The following is a 21727-nucleotide window of genomic DNA, read 5'->3' as shown; positions in this document are numbered from 1 at the left end:
TGTCCACAAGTCCCATTTACCTCAAAGTCACAGAAAGCCCCTGGAAATATATGTACACCTTAACAAATATCGCTAAAGTTTTGTCTACCAGTAAGAAGAAAATTATAGTGAGTAGAGAAAAAGTTTAAAGCTGACTAATAAATATATAAGACAAGCATGATTTCTTACTAGTCCTATAAATAAATAAACACACATCATATATATTTGGACAAAATGAAAAAAATTCCTGTGCACATCGCTAATATTTATATTTATATACACACATACACAAACATAAATAATTTGAATAAAAGTTAATAATTAATATAAACTATGTTCAGTCTTTTCTGATACCCTATAAGTATTAAAAGAAGGGATATAAATAATCCCTTTACATTCTTTATGTGAGAAGCCAAAAACCAAAAAAAAAAATGAAAATACTAAAAGTAAACATAAGATAAGTCTTGTTTTATGAATGAACAATATACGATGGTAACCCATGCACAATTACTTTAATCTTTATTTGTCCCTACTGGCCTGTGGCAAACCATTTTGCTTCACTCTGTCACACTTGATTTATTTAATATCTGTAGGGACTTGTGAAAATTAACTGCCAATGCAATACTTACTATCATACATCCTTAAACCAGACAAACAAGCTATAAAGAGTAAATCATCTTCAAGTTTACACTTCACAACATTCTTTGACATAGAACAGTTATAAAATTATGACTAATTTAGTAACAAACAAAAAAATCTGATTTAGACAAATGTAAACACACAACTTTTTTTTTAATTTAAAGGGACACTGAACCCAAATTTTTTCTTTCGTGATTCAGATAGAGCATGCAATTTTAAGCAACTTTCTAATTTACCCCTATTTTCAAATTTTCATTCTCTTGGTATCTTTAATTGAAAAGCTTAAATGCCGGCCAATTTTTGGTGAACAACCTGGGTGTCCTGTGATCTGAACCAAAAAATAGCTTAGATGCCTTCTTTTTAAAAAAAAAAGATAGCAAGAGAATGAAGAAAAATTGATAATAGGAGTAAATTAGGAAGTTACTTAAAATTGCATGCTCTATCTGAATCACGGGTAAAAAACAAATTGGGTTCAGTGTCCCTTTAATTTCACCAATATACTATACCATTAAAATAAGACCTAGCTGTAGATTAATCAATAAAATCATAGTATGCTGTATACTCAATAAATATTGATATATATATCTATATATATATATATATAGATATATATATATATATATATATATATATATATACGTGTGTGTGTGTGTATGTGTGTTCTGCGTATCACAGGTTATATTTGTGCATTTATTTGCATTTTCAACTGACCTGTAATTGTATTTAACATACATTTGTATTGTTTCTTTCTTGTCTCTTAATAAAACATAATTTAAGAAATACTGTTGTCAATATATATATATTTTATTGTATTGTATCATTTGAGAATGCATATGAAGACATTTAAATTTCATATACAGGATCTAGTTTTATATTTCTGCTACACATACTAGACCCATTTCTGGGGTAAAAGACTTGTAAGACTTCAGTAAATTTGGCGGCCTGTTGCTCTTTGCTATCCCTGGTCTCACCAAAATGTATATTATTTGAAGAATCATATTTAACATTTAACATTATGACATACATTTAAAAAAACAAACAACAACAAACATCCAAAATGCATTTACATTGATTTCCGATATTCCCAAGGTGAACTACACAGTAAAGCATAACCCACAAGGTTTAAAATTAAAGTTTCAGAATTTTACACAGACCATTCATATAAGGAGCAATACGGCACAGTAATTACATATTCTTACTAATAAGATTTTTCAAGAAACTTCAATCTACACTTTTGCAAAGGCCTGAATAACAATATATCTCTCCTCCTTGATTAACAGAATAAATCCAGCTATAAAGTAATCAAGCTATGACATATCAAGCAATAAACGGAGATAAACAAAAGCAATTGTGGCCCTGATACATAGTTGAAAATTAAAAATATACATCAGATTCTAAGCCACATGCATTTGAAGCTCAAATGTGAGCTGATGCGTCTATGAACGAAAAAATAAAATATATTTAAAAAATCCCATAAAAGGATAAACTTCTGTCAATGATAATATATTTTTTACAACAAATTTTAGATTTTAATTCAGCCTATATGGGCAGAGTGTTCTTACAGTAACCATAATCTATAATGGATTTGGCCACATATAAGGCTCCTGCCACTAACGAGTTTTTACTCAAAAACATCCCAAAAATAAGCTTTAGGTTGTTAAGTCATTGTTAAAGGTATTGAAACTGTGTATCCAACTGAAACTGACAAATACAAGGCCATTTAAAGGTTACATTTAGGACCAGTAAATACAGTAGATTTGCATAATCAACAAATGCCTGATAAAAAGACAATGCAATAGCACTTAGGGGCATATTTATCAAGCTCCATATGGACCGCTACTCCATATCTTGACTTGATTGTCCCTTTAATACCTTTGTACAGTGTTTAAGGAAATTCATCATTCCCGTGTGTGAGATTAACCTATTGTAATCTGAATCCATCCTGATAACTAGAAAACTACCTGAAGGAAATTTGCATTTGGGCATGATTGGTATACTGGGCATGATTGCTCAATGATTATATTGACATTTTTAATAGTTTTCTTTTTCATTGATTGAGAAGGCACAGTTTTCCAGTTTGTTGACAGGTCTCATACTATAAATTGTGAAACCTTTAACTTATGCAATTATGTAGCAACACAAAATATTGCCAAAGCTTTCAAACCTTACTATACAGAACAAGGTTTGTCTTCTTAAAAACTTGTACAAAATATTTTGGTTGCCAACCAACAAAATGGAAGGCAAGTAGTTAAATCCCTTTCATGACAATATGATTGCTGATTGAGATGTTTAAAAAGGCAAAAGTACTGTAACTAACCATCACAAAAATGGAAATATAAAAAAAAAAAAAAAACCTGATTGCTACACTTGATTTCTAATTTTTTAATCATAATTTGAGTTTTTTCTCATTTCCTTCAGATCTCATTAGCGGTATGGAATACCATGTAAAAATACATATACTGTACATATGTATTTCTGTCTTGCCCACTACAGACAGACTATGCAATAATGATGAACTGAGGCTTAATGAATATAGACAATATATACAAATATACCACTAAAATGGTGTCTGTGGCCATTTCAGAATGTATTGCACATTTACAACATAATAGAATTATTCCAAATACCCTTGGAATACTCCGAAATATGTAAAAAAGAACAGTTTGGGACTTAATTAAGTAACTTTAGGTTTTGAATTTAATAAGTGAAAAATGGTCTAGGAGAACCTGATGAAAAGAATTGAGAAAAAGGATTGTGGTCACTACAAGAAAGTTTTGATTCCATGTTAAAAATAGGGATTTTGATAATGCATTTTGGACTCAAGAAATAGCAGAAAATCTGGGTTTGTGGTTGCCTCAACAAGTAAAGTGCCTATTTTTCAAAAACCCTGATGAAAACATTTGACCAATAAATTGTGATCGAGTCCATTGTAAAAAAAAAATAATTAATTCTTAAATTGTAGGAATAGGGAGGTGGAGCAAGGAATAATAAGGGAAAGTCCTAAAACATTATATCTGAAATAAAAATAAAGTACAGAAGCAAGCAACTATTGTTTTTAAATAGAGATGATAAATACCAAAGTTCTAGGGATTCAATCAACAACCTTTAGAGCTTTTTTGTTATATAGGATCCAGTATGCCAACCTCTTTATGGGGTGGTGGGAGCAGTCCCACATCTATGGAGATAGAAATCAGTTCAAACAGCATATCCAGTTTTTTTAAGAGATTTATAGATGACCTCATTTTGATTTGGCAGGGAGACCCAAGCTTAATTACAAAGTTCATTGATGAACTAAATGACAATGATATAGGATTGGGCTTTACCTTTGAGACTGATGTGAATACTATTAATTATCTTGATGTAACTCTATCAGGTACCTTTACTGAAGATAGGGGGTATATTACAACCAGCATATATCGTAAACCAACAGCCAGAAATACAATATTACATGCGAAGAGCAACCACCCGAATAGGGTTTTTAAAGCAATTGCCAAAGGACAATACCTAAGAACTCTTAGAAATTGCTCTAACAAAACAACCTTTGAAGTACAAGCTACAGAGCTAACAAATAGGCTCATATCTAGAAACTACCCCAAGAAGATGCTACTAGGCATCAAAAAAGAGGTCAGTGCTAAAGAAAGAGATAGCCTATTAGAGCCAACAAAACAGCAGAAATTGGATCATGATTGGAACAAAGGTACAAAAGACAGGGTCACCTTCATGACCACTTACAGTGACCAATATGATGCAATTTGTAGTATAGTATCCAAACACTTTCCCCTACTACAAGCAGACGAGGGGCTAACAAATGTAGCTAAAAAGGGCTGTCGTTTTACTTTTAAACGAGGCAAAACGATAGGTAATCTGGTAGCACCAACCACAATCATTACTAACAAAAGAGAAACCCCTAGTTCCTGGTTAAGCACAAAAGGTGTCTTTAGATGCCATTATGTAGACTGCATAGCATGTAGTCACCTATCCCCAGGCAATGGTTTCACCAGTACTGTTACTGGTGAAACCTTTGAACATGACAGATGCTTTAACTGTAGGGTGACCTATGTGATATATCTTCTCACATGCAATCACTGCAATTTACAATACGTGGGTATGACCTCACGTGAAGTAAGGTCGAGAATACGCGAACATGTCAACAATATCAAACTAGGCAGTCTAACGACACCTTTATTAAATCATTTTTCGTTTGTCCACAATAAAAATCCTGATTCACTACATTGGACCATAATAAAACATATCCTCCCCCCACAAAGAGGAGAGGATAGAGACTCACTATTAGCAAGAGAGGAAGTATTTTGGATCCTCAAGCTAAAAACCAGAAAGCCATATGGATTAAACAGTGAGTTTGATCTCATTAATTTCTGGCACTAATATCTGGTATTGAGGATAGTGTCCCAGTTCTTCCCCACCCTGTCACATACCCTTTTTAGACTGTACATACATATACACAGTAATATAACACTTACTAATAACATCTTTTGAAATTATGATAAAATAGGATAACATAGTGTTTTATTATAAACCCGTTTTACCTATGCACTTATCTGGTTTTTGGTGCTTTTAGTCACTAGACACTTTATCTGCCACGTATGGAATGTATCTGATTGATATGCTATATATATGTTTCTATTTCCAATATTCAATATGATGTATAACTCTCTATGAATGTATACGGACATTTATATACATATAGATGCATAAAAAAAAAAAATTATGTAACATATTATTGTAATCATGACAGGTCAGAGACTCACATATATCCTTAGAAGATTTTGTTATTATCATTGTGCACGCAAAAAGAGGCATAATTAAAGCCACTCATACAGGAGGTGTGCTTGTGTTCTTAACCAATGAGATACAAGCAACACCTTTTTAAGCTAGGTATGAGGGTCACTGGTCATGCTATGACTATGGCACAGGTAGCCGAAACGCGTCAGCAGCATTAGTGGCCACCATCCTGTATTTATGCACTTTGCTGAAGTGTGTTCGTTGCATGTTTACGTTGGAGTTGCTGTTTTTATTGGAATAAAGAAAAGTTTTTTGTGAAGCACCAAGTTGTATCGGTTCTCCTCTGTACCTTTGATGTTTGTTGTCTACTCCAAGCCAATGAGGATACCGTTTACGGACTCCAGACCAAGCCCCCTCACCCGCCCAATTGGATTGCACAGCGGATCTACACTGTGACGTCAGACGCCGACTGGAAGCGGTTACACGGTCTCACTGAAGTCGAGGATACCTGCATGCTTGAACAGGGGAGCAGTTAGAGGTATTGCACTGCTTCCCCAGGACCGAGCGCAGACATGGACTCGTGAGTAAAACCGGTGTTAGAACCGCTCTCTTCATTATTTATATGTATGCACCTATTGTATAGGGTGAGGGGTGAAGCTTTATCCTAATACACACACGGAAGGGAGAAAATAACTTTGTCTTTCTTAAATAGGATCCAGTATTCCCACATCTCCAAGAATTCACTGCTCCCTGTGTCTTACCAATAGAATAAGATTAAACTACTGCTTTATATAGGGCTAAAGGGAAGGCGATAATAATAGACTACTCAGTTCAGAGACATATGAGAAGCAAATATAATATCAAATGTAAACAAACAATACTAATCACTAAAATACACAAAAATATAGTGATGCAATTGCCTTAAAACCATGCCAAAATAAAGTCTTATCTTAACTTAAAGAATGTGTCGGCAATATGTTTCCATCTCCATGTTTCAATGGCTGTGCAATCCTGAAAGCAAGAAATCACAAGGCGAAACACGTGTCGGATTCGTTAGTCCCATTTTACATTGTTACTGTGCTGGGGAGCGGCAGCGTATGAGACATTAAAGGGACACTGAACCCAAATTTTTTCTTTTGTGATTCAGATAGAGCATGACATTTTAAGCAACTTTCTAATTTACTCCTATTATCAAATGTTCTTTATTCTCTTGGTATATTTATTTGAAATGCAAGAATGTAAGTTTAGATGCCGGCCCATTTTTGGTGAACAACCTAGGTTGTCCTTGCTGATTGGTGGATAAATTCATCCATCAATCAAAAACTGCTGTCCAGCGTTCTGAACCAAGAAAAAAGCTTAGATGCCTTCTTTTTCATATAAAGATAGCAAAGAACAAAGAAACATTGATAATAGGAGTAAATTAGAAAGTTTCTTAAAATTGCATGCTCTATCGGAATCACAAAAGAAAAAAATTGGGTTCAGTGTCCCTTTAACTATATGGAAATATTTAGCATTGAGGAAAATATGTTTGCTCTAGAAAATGTGAGTAATTTCCATATAACTATATCTGTTTTAAAGAACCAAGACATACTACACCATGTGTCATGGCTTGCAGAATTACACAGACATTGAAAGAAGGAACAGGAAACATATTGGGGACTTTTATCCTTTAAGTTAAAGAGATAGGACTTTATTTTGGCATGATTTCAAGGCAATTGCATCACTACATTTTCTGGTATAATATAAAATGTGCAGTGTAAAGAGGCATTATATTTCCATGAGCTTAGGACATAAGCTTCTTAAAGGGACCGTTCAAGTCCAAAAAAAACCTTTCATTTTTCAAATAGGGCATGTAATTTTAAACAACTTTCCAATTTACTTTTATCAACAATTTTGCTTTGTTCTCTTGGTATTCTAGTTGAAAGCAAACCTAGGAAGGCACATATGATAATTTCTAAGCCCTTGAAGGCCGCCTCTATTTTATTTACTTTTCACAGCAGGGGAGAGCTAGCTCATGTAGGCCATATAGATAGCATTGTGATCACGCTTGTGGCTAGTGGCAGACACTGCACTAATTGGCTAAAATGCAAGTCAATAGATAATAACTAAAAGTCATGTGATCAGGGGCGGTCAGAAGATGCTTAGATACAAGTTAGTCACAGAAGTAAAAAGTGTATTAATATAACAGTGTTGGTTTTGCAAAATTGGGGAATTGGTAATAAAGGGATTATCTATCTTTTTAAACAACAAAAATTCTGGTGTTGACTGTCCCTTTAACTATTAGTAATATTAAACACCCTTGGATTGTATTAATGTGTATGTATACATATATATATATATATATATATATATATATATATATATATATATATATATATATATATATATATATATATATATAAATAAATAATCTTCCTAAGTCAAATCAGTTTACAAAAGTGCTACATGCCTAATATAAACAAAGTTAAAAGAAAATAGCAATCAATGCCATAGGAAAACAAGGAAACATAAAGAAACAGTAAAGACTATACAGGAAAGAGGATATATATAATACAATTAACCTTCAACAAAAGATATTCATAACATAGTGTATATTAAAAAAATAAATACGTATTCACAAAAAAAGTTGGCAATATAAGCATTAAAAAGCCAAAGCACTTTCCTGTCAATTTGGCCAGTTTGAAAATGCCAAAGGAACAGCTATCCCCCATTCACAAAAAGTGCTGTCCAATGATTTACGAACACATTGGATCCAGAGTGGCTGCAGGCACACTCCCTGCCAATCTGGAACCAATATGGCTATAATTCAAAGAGTGCGGCTTTTAATAGGATTTATTTTTTTTGAGCACTTATACTGTCAACAGTTTATAGACACTTATAAGGATATTTTCTTCCATTTAATGCTACGTTTACAGTTCTCGCTATTGAACAATTTTTGATAAGCTTGTTTACATATCAATTATCCTGTCTTTATTTTTGTTACTCCTTGTATATCTATGTATAAAATGTTACTGAATCAGAAATAAAGGTTAATATTATTATTATTATTAATAATAATAATAATAATAAAAATAAACTAGGGTGATGAATGTAAGAGGAGGAAATATGTACTGTATATTGGTAAAAACTGTTGATTCTTACAATTGCCTTTTTAAATTAGGTCCCTTTATGCTTCTAAATCAAGTTTTAAAGTACTTTTGCTTTAACAAATCAGATGTAGAATGTAACTTACATATTGGACACACATGAGAGTTTTAACCTTAAGAACTGTACCTGCGACTTTTGTGGAACAGACACCTCTTCAGTGGTAGTTTTATCACATGACCATGCAGACCCACAAACAGGATACTTTGGCTATGTAGAATCTGTAATCGTCTGATGGATTCTCTCTGTCCACCGGGGAAAAGCTCAATTTCTTCCAAGAGACAGCTACTTGAGTTTTGATTAAGCGGAGCAAGAACTTTTTTTATCGTACCATAATCTGTAGGTGAAAAAAAACAAAGAGACTTTATTACATAGTAGAAGGAATAAAGGATACAGAGCAATAAGAAACTAAGTATTATTATTATAATTTATTTATAGAGCACCAGCAGATTCCACAGGGGTGAAATATACAACATTAACCAGCAGATTCCATAGACCATAAACAGAGATGCAATATACAATATTAACATTTATAAGAGGAAATAATAGACCAGTTGCTAACTGTTGTTGCTCACCTTGCATGAAGCTGATTTACAGAACGGCTGGGCCTGTGAGCTTAACTGCTAAGGGGTGAGAATTATTTAAATGTATCACAAAGACACATTTATCCTCCCATATATAGGAAACACCAATCTTGTCTGCTTGCATTTTACATGTTTGCACAAAAGATGAAATATTCAGTGGCTTATCTTTGTTGTTTCTTCTGTTTTAAAGATCCTTTTTCAGTTCTGCTTTGTCCATATTTTACCTCTTCTAAACATGTGATTGTTTCTAAAGCAATATCACCTCTAGCCAACATGAGATTTGATGGTGTTTTACTGGCCCTAGTCACCTGACCTGCAATTTTAAAGGGATTTTAAACTGTCTGTTTCATTGTTGCAATAAAAAAGCACTAAGCAGTAGCTTATACTTAAAGGGCCACTAAACCCAAAATCTTTCTTTCATGATTCAGATAGAGAATAGAAATTTAAACAACATTACAATTTACTTCCATTATTTATTTGCTTCATTTTTTAAATATCCTTAGTTGAAGAAAAAGCAATGCACATGGTGAGCCAATCACACAATGCTTCTATGTGCAGCAACCAATCAGCAACTAGTGAGCATATCTAGATATGCTTTTCATCAAAGAATATCAAGAGAATAAAACAAATTAGATAATATAAGTAAATTAGAAAGATGTTTAAAATTGCATTCTCTTTCTAAATCATAAAAGAAAAAATGTGGGTGGCATGTCCCTTTAATAGAAATTATTGCTATATGTATTATTCATCATTTTTAAAGGATTTGACATTTTATTTCTTTTTTTAACTTCATTTGTGCAGTGTCAATTGCTTCCTGTTACAAGGAGGCTATGGTCTTTACAGAAAGGTCAATCTAACTTAAAGGGACACTAAACCCAAATTGTTTCTTTCATGATTCAGATAGAGTATGCAATTTTAAGCAACTTTCTAATTTACTCCTATTATCAATTTTTCTTCATTCTCTTGCTATCTTTATTTAAAAAGCAGGAATGTGATGCATAGGAGCCGGTCCATTTTTAGTTGAGAACCTGGGTTATGCTTGCTTATTGGTGGATAAATGTAAGCCCCCAATAAGCAAGCACTATCCATGGTGCTGAACCTAAAATGGTCTGGCTGCTAAGATTTACATTCCTGCTTTTAAAATTAAGATAGCAAGAGAACAAAGAAAAATTTATAATAGGAGTAAATTAGAAAGTTGCTTAAAATGTCATGCTCTATCTGAATCATGAAAGAAATAAATTGGGTTCAGTGTCCCTTTAATGTAAAAAAAAACTTCTAGAGTAACTTGAGCTGTTTTAGTATTCAGCTAATGCTAAAAGAGACAAGTATATCTGTTTTGCTCATGTTCAATTGAGGAAGAATGCGACTTAAGTTCAAAACATGTCTGCTCTCTTATCTCCCTGTGGGCATGGGCTTAATAAAACAAGTATATTGTTTGCTGTTTTTACACAATCTTTTTTAAAGTTTCTTTTTCATTTACTTTGCTTTAACATATTTGTTTTTTTCTATAGGATCACAGTTTAATATCCATTTAACATAATATCACACAAGACACAAACATACAGGAGAATGCCAAATAAACTAAGCATTTCAAAATCACATTTAATGCACTCTCTAAAAATCATATTATGCATAATAAATCATATAAACATACAAAATATATTTTGTATAAACTTTGAAAATGTGCTGATTAATTTGGTAAAATCTGTATTGTCTTTGGTTAAAAAAAAACCTGTGCAGATTTGTATATTTGGACATTTTTAAAATAAAGAATTAAAAAAAGATCAATACACATCCTCAAAATACAAATTAACATTATTCCATTCAAATCATCCTTTCATTACTGGGGGGGGGGACCAAATTTAATGTAGACAGTAAAACGTGCATTTAAGGTGCACAGTATTTACAAAACCAAAGTTGAAATTGTAAACAAGAACTTAAAATATGAAGGGCTCCATATATTTCTATTGTGAAATTAAAGGGACATGAAACCCAAATTTTTTCTTTCATGATTCCGATAGAGAATACAATTTTAAACAACTTTCTAATTTACTTATATTATCTTATTAGTTTAATTCTATTGGTATAATTTGTTTAAGGAGCAGCAATGCACTAATGGTTTCTAACTGAACACATGAGTGAGCCAATCACAATCTATATATATATATATATATATATATATATATATATATATATATATATGCAGCCACCAATCAACAGCTAGAACCTAGGTTCTCTGCTGCTCCTGAACTTGCCTATATAAACATTTCAGCAAAGGAAAACAAGAGAAGGAAGCAAATTAAATAATATAATTAAATTGGAAAGTTTTTTAAAATTGTATTCTCTATCTGAATCATGAAAGAAAAATGTTGGGTTTCATGTCCCTTTAATTTTGCTGCATTGGCCAGTGGGCTTAAAGGACCAGTCAACACTGTAGATTTGCATAATCAACAAATGCAAGATAACAAGACAATGCAATAGCACTTAGTCTGAACTTCAAATGAGTAGTAGATTTTTTTTCTGACAATTTTAAAAGTTATGTCTTTTTCCACTCCCCCTGTACCATGTGACAGCCATCAGCCAATCACAAATGCATACACGTACCATGTGACAGCAATCAGCCATTCACAAATGCATACACACTTATTCTTGCACATGCTCAGTAGGAGCTGGTGACTCAAAAAGTTTAAATATAAAAAGACTGTGCACATTTTGTTAATGGAAGTAAATTAGAAAGTTGTTTAAAATTGCATGCTCTATCTGAATAATGAAAGTTTAATTTTGATTGAGTGTCCCTTTAACAGGGGAATTCCTAGAGTATATCAAGTTTCCTTGCAAATGGTATCAGAATGATCTAAGCATATTATACCAGTAGCCTGGCCTTGTAGTTTCATCTTGCCGAATATAGGCTGAGGTGTTTGTTTCAAAACATGCATTTATCTTATTAAAGTGAAAGAAAAGCCATATATATGTAAAACTAGAAACTAATGTTAGGTACATTCCACTGAGAAAAATGTAATTTGATGTCTATGTGCTTCAAAATAAAATGTTGTAATAAGTGCAGGATGCTCCTGTCATATTTGCTCTCCCTTGTAAAAATATGCATTTTAGTGAACTTCATTACTGACTATGGGCCAGATTACGAGTGAAGTGCTAACTGTTGCGGGTGTTTGCACATGTTGGTAGTGGTGCGCATATTGCACGTTGAAAGTAAATGGGTTCACTCAAGTGCAATTGAATTTAACACATGTCAGAATAGCCTGACCTCAGAGCTCTGGGTAAATGTTACACTCTAAAGTAGCACAAAAAAATATAAAAAAAAATAATTCACAGTTCAGTTTCACTCATGATAACACTATCTGATAAACATTATTAAAAAAATATTGCAATAAATAGTTGTAAGGGCTCTAAGATAAGATGTTTCAGGCTGCAAAGGGCTTTACATACATATACATGTATCAATATGTATATTTATCTATGTATATATATATATATATAATTATATATATATATATATATAATTATATATATATATATATATATATATATATATATATATATATATTGTACGTTGTAAATAAAAAGGGCATTGTAATGTGAATATGTAGAGTAAATATACAGTAAGACACATATAAACACATAAATACATATGTACACACACATATATATATATATATATATATATATATATATATATATATATATATATATATATATATATATATATATATATATATATATATATATATATATATATATATATATATATGCATTGGAGCCCTTTGCAGTCAAGTAACTAAATGATGTAAAATCATTTTTATGATATTCATATTTAAAAATGTTTAAAATAATAAAATGAACAATAAAAAATAACTACATTTTAAATGAGATACAATACTTAAAATAATATGCATTAGACATGACAATGTATATCATTTTAATAGGATAGAATGTATAATGAAAAGCTCCTATAGTTATAATAGGGAGTTTTTTTTGTATACTTTATTAGTCGGGTAGATTGCAGACATTACATGGGTGTAGGCAGTCTGTGGGAGTTAGCTGGGCATTTCCTGGGAGTGTAGCTATAACAAGATGTAGGTGTAGGCAGTATTAGGAAGTTAACTGGGCATTCCCCTAAACCACCAACCACCAACATCGCAATAAACCTAATTAACCTATTAACCCCTACATTGCAATAAACCTAATTAACCTATTAACTCCTAAACCACCAACCCTCCCACAATGCAAATAACTAATTTCATTATTAGGCCCCCAAACCTAACACCCCCTCAATTAACCACAATACTAAGTTAAACTTAAATAAAACCTTACATTAAATTACAAAAAATAATCTAAAATTACAAAAAATAAAAAAACTTTAAAATTACAAATTAAAAATATACAAAATTATCAAAAATAGCAAAAAAATGTAATCTAATCCCTATGAAAATAAAAAAAGTCCCCCCCCCCGAAATAAAAACACCCCCTAAACAAAACTACAAAAAGACCTTAAAAGGGCCTTTTGTAGGGCATTGCCCTAAGTTAAACAGCTCTTTTACATTTAAAAATTGCAAACTCCTCCCTAACAGTAAAAACCCCCAAAATAAAAAAAAAACTAACACTAAAAAAATCTAATGTACCCATTGACCCTAAAGGGTGATTTGTATGGGCATTGCCCTTAAAAAGGCAAATCAGCTCTTTTACTGCCCATTAAATTCCTAATTTAAAAAAAAAATTAAAAAAATACTAACACTAAGCCACAAATAGGTACTCACCATTCCTCAAGTCCGACGGAGCTGCTCCATCATCTTCTATCTTAATCCTGAGCAAAGGCAGCGCGGAGCGGAGGTTCGGAGCTTACTGGTCCTTGGCGGGGGGAAGCTCCTCTTTATGCGATCGTTCGTTGCACACTGATATGAAGGTACCCCATATATATTGGTACCCTGCATTCCTATTGGCTGACATTTTGAAATCAGCCAATAGGATGAGAGCTACTGAAATCTTATTGGCTGATTTGAACAGTCAATAGGATTTCAGTAGCTCTAATCCTATTGATTGATTTCAAAATTGAAGCCAAATTGATTGCAGCACCTTGCATTCAATCTTTAGTGTACGATGGACATCGGATAAAGAGGAGCATCCATGTCGCCGAGGACTGCCGCCGCCGTTGAGGACGGCTGCTGAGTATCCACATGTCGGGGAAGACAGTTCTGCACCTTCACTCCGTGCCGCCGGTGAGGACCGCCGCTGAGGATCCACAGCTCTGCACCTCCGGATGAAGATAGAAGATGATGGAGCCGCCTGGAAGAAGACCTTCTCCGCCGGACTTCAGGAACGGTGATTACCTTTTTGGGGCTTAGTGTTAGGATTTTCTTTTTTTTTTGGGGGGGGGGGGGTTATTTTTAAGATTAGGGATTTAATGCGCTGGAAAAGAGCTGAATGCAATGCTCATACAAATGCCCCTTTAGGGTTTTTTTTACTGTTAAGAGGTAATTGGTAATTTGTTTAGGTAGAAGAGCTGTTTAGCTTAGGGCAATGCCCTACAAAAGCCCTTTTGAGGGCTATTGGTAGTTTAAGTAATAGATTGGTGGTGTTTTTATTTTGGGGGGGATTTTTATAGGGGTATTAGATTAGGTTTAAATTTTTTATTTTGGATAGCTTTTTTTCTGTAATTTTACATTTTTTATTTTTGTTATTTTAGCTTTGGAGGTTGTAGTTTTTTCAAATAGATTGTCCTCTGGGCAGGCTTATCGCCTAGTAAATACATATATTTAAAAAAAAAATGCTAAGTGACCCATGCTAAGTTTCTTCCAACTTCAAACCTTGCTCAAAACAGTATAATAACTATATCTTTTCTATCTCTGTCTGTCAGTCTGTTCATTGTTTCTTTAGATCGTAGAAGTAAAATAAAGTTTTGGAATTTGGGCAATAAAATAAATCCATCTGGTAGTTACATTAGCTTACATACAAAAACATTCTAAACCAAATAAAATATTCCTCTCATATACAAAGGGAATTACCAGTGGCTACAATTTTACAGGAAAAAGGTCAGTTAGGCTTCACCAAATGTAATGAACAGGTATGTTCCACTGCTCAATATACAAATCTAAGCAAGGACACAGGAACTATTTTTAGAAACATGGAATGTTAAATGCTGGCCTTTGTCAAATCTACATACTTGTATCTGGTGAATAATAACATTGTTCTTCATGCACACAATGAAAGAACATTATTTGTGAAGAGTCAATATACATATGACAGTTTTTCTCAAGTACCCCTAACAGTCCAGAATTTCCTGATATCCTAACTAGAGCACATGTGAAATTATCAGCTGATGGGTGAGAGCAGGTAAGTAGCCATGGTTACTGATCACCTGATTACTTTATCTGTGCTCTGATTAAGATATCATGAAAATCTGGCCTGTTAGGGTTACTTGATGACTGGCGTTTAGAAACACGGATCTATGAGATGAAGTCAGATAGTTAGTATCTATTAAGTTGTGTGCAGCCAAATGCTAGATTTGGTTTTCTTGTAAATCTTTCAAAGTGATGACCAGTAACTCACAAGATTGTAATGTGAATGATCAGTTTTCCTATCATCATAAGTGATACAGCAGTCTCAATAAAAGAATGTTAATTCTGTTTTATTAAGAATATCCTGTAGCAAAATTCTGACCTCAAGTCAAATACAAGTGTTATACGCAAGTAAGTCTTCATTTGGTAAAAGATTATTACAATATTGGGTGCATACAAAAAAAATACAAAAATATACACAGACATATTATACTCACAAGAAAATTATACTGACAAAACTATTCAAGTTTAGATGCCGGACCATTTTTGGTGAACAACCTGGGTTGTTCTTGCTGATTGGTGGATAAATTCACCAACCAATAAACAAGTGCTGTCCAGAGTTCTGAACCTATAAATGTCTGGCTCCTTACCTTAGATGCCTTCTTTTTCAAATAAAGATAGCAAGAGAACGAAGATAAATTGATATTGGGAGTAAATTAGAAAGTTGTTTAAAATTGCATGCTCTGTCTGAATCACAAAATAAAAAAATTAGGTTCAGTGTCCCTTTAAACACTTTGAGATAATAATTTATCATGATAAATCTTATATTAATAAAAAAAACTGTCTGCAATATACTATATAATTATTTATTTTGTCCTCTTTTCCTGTAATTCCATTCTGAAATTGTGAGCTTTTCAGTTCCTGTTTGAAATGGAAGTGCAGAACACTGTTATATTCCAGACAGCCATTGGCTGCACTCTCTAGTGATCTATTTATAACTCTCCCTAATAGGCCACAGTAGAGAAGGTGACCTAAGTTATAACATGGCAACTCCCATTGTTTTATAGATATTAAAACTTTACACATATTTTGTCAATATTTAAACAGCTAATTAAACTTTAAAAAATATGTCTACATGTTATTCTCAGACTAATCATTTCTTTGAATGCATCACTCTATCTAGTATCTGTTTAGTGTTTAATGGCCCTTTAATGCAAAGTTCCTCTCAGCTAATGAAGATCAGTATGATACAGTTGCATTAGTTTTCTTAACTCTTTGAGTGCTAAGCACTTTCCAAATTCTCACCTGGGTGCTAAGATTATTTTAATGTTTTTTTTTTATTATTATTTTTTTTGGAAGAATTTTTTTTAACTGAAAAGGTGATTACCTTTCCAATGGTGGGTCTTGGGGGTCTGTAGCTGCTTAGATGCCTGAGATAGAGGCTTCTAAGCACCATGCCCCCTGCTCCTATACTTAACATTGTTAAGTATAAATAAAGTTGCGCAGTGACATCATCACGTTATTGCGAGTGACATCACCACGCAAAACAGGAAGCCCCGGTGATGCCTGTAACTCTACAGGCACGATCGCCGTGGTAGGAACGTGTGGGAGCCCCTAGATCTCCCTCAAGGTGGGAGAGTACTAGTGACGGCTCTGAACCGTCATTAGCACCAGAGTGGGAAACTCTGTGACGGCTCAGAGCCGTCATTAGCACTCAAAGGGTTAAAAAAAAATCTACATTTTTGATCCTGATCTTTATTTTAATGACAGAGAATCTTGGAATACAGTGTTTCTGTAGGCAAGTTTTAGCAAAAGTTATTAGCAAAGGAAACAGAATATACTCCACAGTCCTGCAGCTCGGGCTGTAATCTCTTATGTTCCGGTTATTTGATAACACTCATAAAGAGGTCTAGGGGTCACTTGAATGGTGGGAAACCTCCTAGATGCTAATTGAAGGACAGGAAACTTTGCTTATTAAGTCGTAATCTAATTTCTAGGCTCAAGGCCTATGATGCTTTTAAAGTCTCAAAAACATAATTAAACCCCTATTCATAAGTTTCCTATGAGAGAGAGAAAGTGAGAACATTTATATCTATATAAAACACATGAACTAGCACTGTCTGGCAGTAGTACAAGAGTTAAAAAGCTAATTAAAAAGCAATAAGATGAGCGGCATCCTGCTGCGGATTGGAAACAGACAGATTTTGAGGTTATAAAGTTTGTTAATATAACAATGTTGGTTAAAGGCACAGTATACACCAATTTTCATATAACTGCATGTAATAGACACTACTATAAAGAATAATATGAACAGATACTGCTTAGAGTGTTCATTCTTTTGGAGGAAAAAAAATCTTCTACTCTCTGATTGGCCAGTAACAAATAAACACATTCAACTCACATAAACACATTAATTTTGAAATAAACATAGTGGGCTAGATTACAAGTGGCGTGGTATTTTAGTTTTTAGCAATCGCAAAAACTCCGCTAAATTTATATTTATATAGTTTGTATTACAAGTTTCGAAAAAATATTTTGTGCTAGCGGTAGCACAAATTGCACTTAAAGTCGAAAATCGCTGTCGCATTTTTGCATTCCTCCATAGAAGTCAATTGGAAAAAAAAGTGGAAAAACACCCACTCTCTCGTGCAAACACTCTAACCCAAAAATATGAATACACAACAAAACAGAGAGGGCACTACATCAGACTGTAGTTAATATTGTGATAGTGATACAAATAAGTAAAATATGTTACAATAGTCCCCAAGGTAAGATGTCTTGCAACAGCTATGCAGTATTGTACATCTTCACAGGGAAGAAAAAGGTTGAAGGTAGATGCTCTCCTCCTCACAGAAAACTCCAGAGGGTACTAAAAAGCAGAAAACATGGAGGGGCGCCTCATGTGCAGATCACATAGGACATAGCATAGCAATGGGCTGAGCCATCAAGTATTTATGTAATGCATTGAAATGGTAATTATGGCTGGGGATTGAATAAACATAATCAGCTATTTCCTGTACAAAATATTTCTCCCCCTCATACCCCCCACTGGGAGATTAATCAGTGCAAAACATGGTTGTTACTCATATTCTCTGTGTATTTGAGGATACAACAGGCAAAGGCAGCTATTCCAAAAAACAAATACAAGTAAAATAACTGTTTGCAAAAAATTAAATAGACTCCAGCAGGTAAAATGGACCATAGGAAACAAATTAAAGGAAAACATTTTTTTTACAGTACAATGGCCCTTTAATGCTACAGTAGCAAACCTTTTTCTTCTTGATTAGCAATGGTATTGTTAGCTTTCATACAGAACTGCTTATGTTTATTCAACTGTATTGAATTAGCTATAACTTAGTATTAAAATAAAATAACTAACATTAGGGGGCATATTTATCAATGTGCGAACGGACATGATACGAAGTAGCGAGTCATGTCCACCGCACATCGATAAATGCCGACAGCATACTCTGTCGGCATTTACCATTGCACCAGCAGTTCTTATGAACTGCTGGGGCAATGCCGCCCCCTGCAGATTTGTGGCCACGGCCTCTGAGCAGGCGGACAAGTTATGGAGCAGCGGTGTTTAGACCGCTGCTTCATAACTTCTGTTTGCGGCGAGCCTTCAGGCTTTCATACAGAGCTTGATAAATATGCCCCTAGGTTGTAAGATGTCACTAACATTTATTTATAAAACTTGTAAAAGGATATCTTAAAGGGACATGACACCAACATTTTTTCTTTCATGATTTAGAAAGAGAATGCAATTTTAAACATCTTTCTAATTTACTTATATTATCTAATTTGTTTTATTCTCTTGATATTCTTTGTTGAAAAGCATATCTAGATATGCTCAGTAGCTGCTGATTGGTTGCTGCACATAGAAGCCTCGTGTGATTGGCTCAGCACGTGCACTGCTTTTTCTTCAACTAAGGATATCTAAAAAATGAAGCAAAACAAATAATAGAAGTAAATTGTAATGTTGTTTAAATTTCTATTCTCTATCTGAATCATGAAAGAAAGATTTTGGCTTTAGTGGCCCTTTAATTGCAATCAGAAGTTTGTAAAATAGGACATATTGGTTATCCTAGCGCACCCTGACAAGGTTCTCAGTAAAATAACCCGTCTGTAAACCTTTGAAGCCTCAGGTGTAGCATCGGGTGCCAGAATTTAAGACTGCACATGCTTGTGCAAATCTGCCCCCTCAACTCCTGCAATTAATTGTACAAGAGCAGTGCTTGTCGACGAATGGGTCCATGTTGCCTCACACCTGCAACCTCTGAGATTGTGCACACATTAAGAAACAACTGTTGTAAGACCACTGCTTCTTAAAGGGACATAAAACCCAATTTTTTTCTTTCACGATTTAGATAGAACATAACATTTTAAACAACTTTGTAATTTACTTCTGTTATCAAATTATCTTAGTTTTCTTGTTATCCTTTAAGAAATGTAAGCTCAAGAGTGTGCACGTGTCTGCAGCACTATATAGCAGCAGTTTTGCAACAATGTTACACATTAGCAGGGGCACTAGATGGCAGCACTATTTCCTGCCTAGGTATCTCTTCAACAAAGAATAACATGAGAGTGAAAAAAATGTGATAATAGAAGTAAATTGGAAACTTTTTAAACATTGTATTCTCTATCTGAATCATGAAAAGAACATTTTTGGCTTTAATGTCCCTTTAACTTTCAGTTGCATTGAATGGACCAGAAGCAACTTAGGCAACTTTATAAATGGGGATCATTGAATGAAGTATGAGGTTTCACTAAGATTATAAACATAATAACATTCAGTTCTTTATTTTTTAATTGGTATTAAAATATTATAGCTAAACATGTGTACGGACAAAAGATTTGTTTCGTCCAAAAGATTTGTTTCAGAGTTTTTCAAACGTTCGTTTCAACGACTTGACAAATCAGCAAAATTCAGATGAATGTGCATTTGTCCAAAGCCCAGATGCACATCTCTAATTATACCTATGTTAAATACATTTGGACAAACAAAAATAATTAATATTTTAATCTTCACTTTAAAGGGACAGTCAACACCAGAATATTTGTTGTTTTAAAAGATAGATAATCCCTTAATTACCAATTCCCCAGTTTTGCATAACTAACATAGTCATAATCATACACGTTTTACCTCTTTAATTACCTTGTATCTAAGCCTCAGCAGACTGCCCCCTTATTTCAGTTCTTTTGACAGACTTGCATTTTTGCCAATCCGAGCTGTCTCCATGGTACATTCACGTGCATGAGCTCAATGTTATCTATATGAAACACGTGAACTAATGCCCTCTAGTGGTGAAAAACTATCAAAATGCATTTAGATTAGAGGCAGTCTTCTAAGAAATTAGCATATGAACCTCCTAGATTTAGCTTTCAACTAAGAATACCAAAAGAACAAAGCAAAATTGGTAATAAAAGTAAATTGGAAAGTTGTTTAAAATTACATGCCCTATTTAAAACATAAAAGTTTTTTTTTTGGACTTGACTGTCCCTTTAAGATTGTACATATTATCAATGCAAATATTTAGGAATGCATGATTATGTTGTGAATACTTGGGAATGCATGATTATGCGGTATCTGTCACAGAATTCAGTTGTTTAGAGGTCTCTAATTCTTTTGCTCCAAATATGTCTGTCAATCATTTATAGAAAACAAAAATGTTTTTGCTTGCAATGTTTTTTTTACACATATGACCTTTGATGTATTTTTGCATTGTTGTAATATATATTCATAGTGAATATTTCTCTGCAACGATCTGAAAATTGGAAATATTCATATATATTGTCATTGGTTTCACACTGGAGAATATACCTAAAGCAATCAAATTTCATAGGCATGGTACCTTTATTTGACAAACATCAATATAAGAAGATATCCATCACAGCTCCCTTCAAAAATTCATAAACACAAAGACACTGTCAAAGTGAGCAAATTCATGTAAGGTCACATTCATCTTATTCCTGGTTAAATCATCACTAGATGGTAGAAAGCATATACTTATTATTTTACGGTGCAGCTATGAGAACCAGAAATAATATTTTCTAAGAATCCCCATTAGATCACTGTGGATTTATTTTCATTGACAAGCTCTATAAAAATACATTATTTACTATAATGACATTTTATTACAAAATCAGCAGTGGTGTAAATCCCCAAAGTACATTTAAGCAAGTAATTTTTTAAAATTTAAATGTCATTTCTGGAATGTAGAATAGCATCTTAAAAGGAAAATGAAAGTGATTTCATCTATAATATCTTTCATGTAATTGTCACGGTACGTTTGTAGCACTTTATGCATCTTATACGGCTGCATAAGATGCTACTAGTATACT

The 21727-nt window shown here is 33.4% G+C and overlaps 1 protein-coding gene across 1 annotated transcript in view; it reads right to left on the bottom strand.

Annotated features, from left to right (window-relative positions):
• The window catches only part of SEMA5A (semaphorin 5A), a 1142184-nt gene that overhangs the window by 280973 nt on the left and 839484 nt on the right, over positions 1–21727 (bottom strand). The window contains exon 15 of the mRNA XM_053715801.1: positions 8635–8842. Coding sequence (XP_053571776.1) covers positions 8635–8842 — 208 coding nt within the window. The remainder of the gene's footprint in view (positions 1–8634; positions 8843–21727) is intronic.

This window comes from Bombina bombina, chromosome 5 (genome assembly GCF_027579735.1).
Source record: "Bombina bombina isolate aBomBom1 chromosome 5, aBomBom1.pri, whole genome shotgun sequence".
In the NCBI taxonomy this organism is placed as follows: domain Eukaryota; kingdom Metazoa; phylum Chordata; class Amphibia; order Anura; family Bombinatoridae; genus Bombina; species Bombina bombina.
The sequence above is the reverse complement of the archived record's forward strand: the minus strand, read 5'-3'. Positions and strand labels throughout refer to the sequence as shown.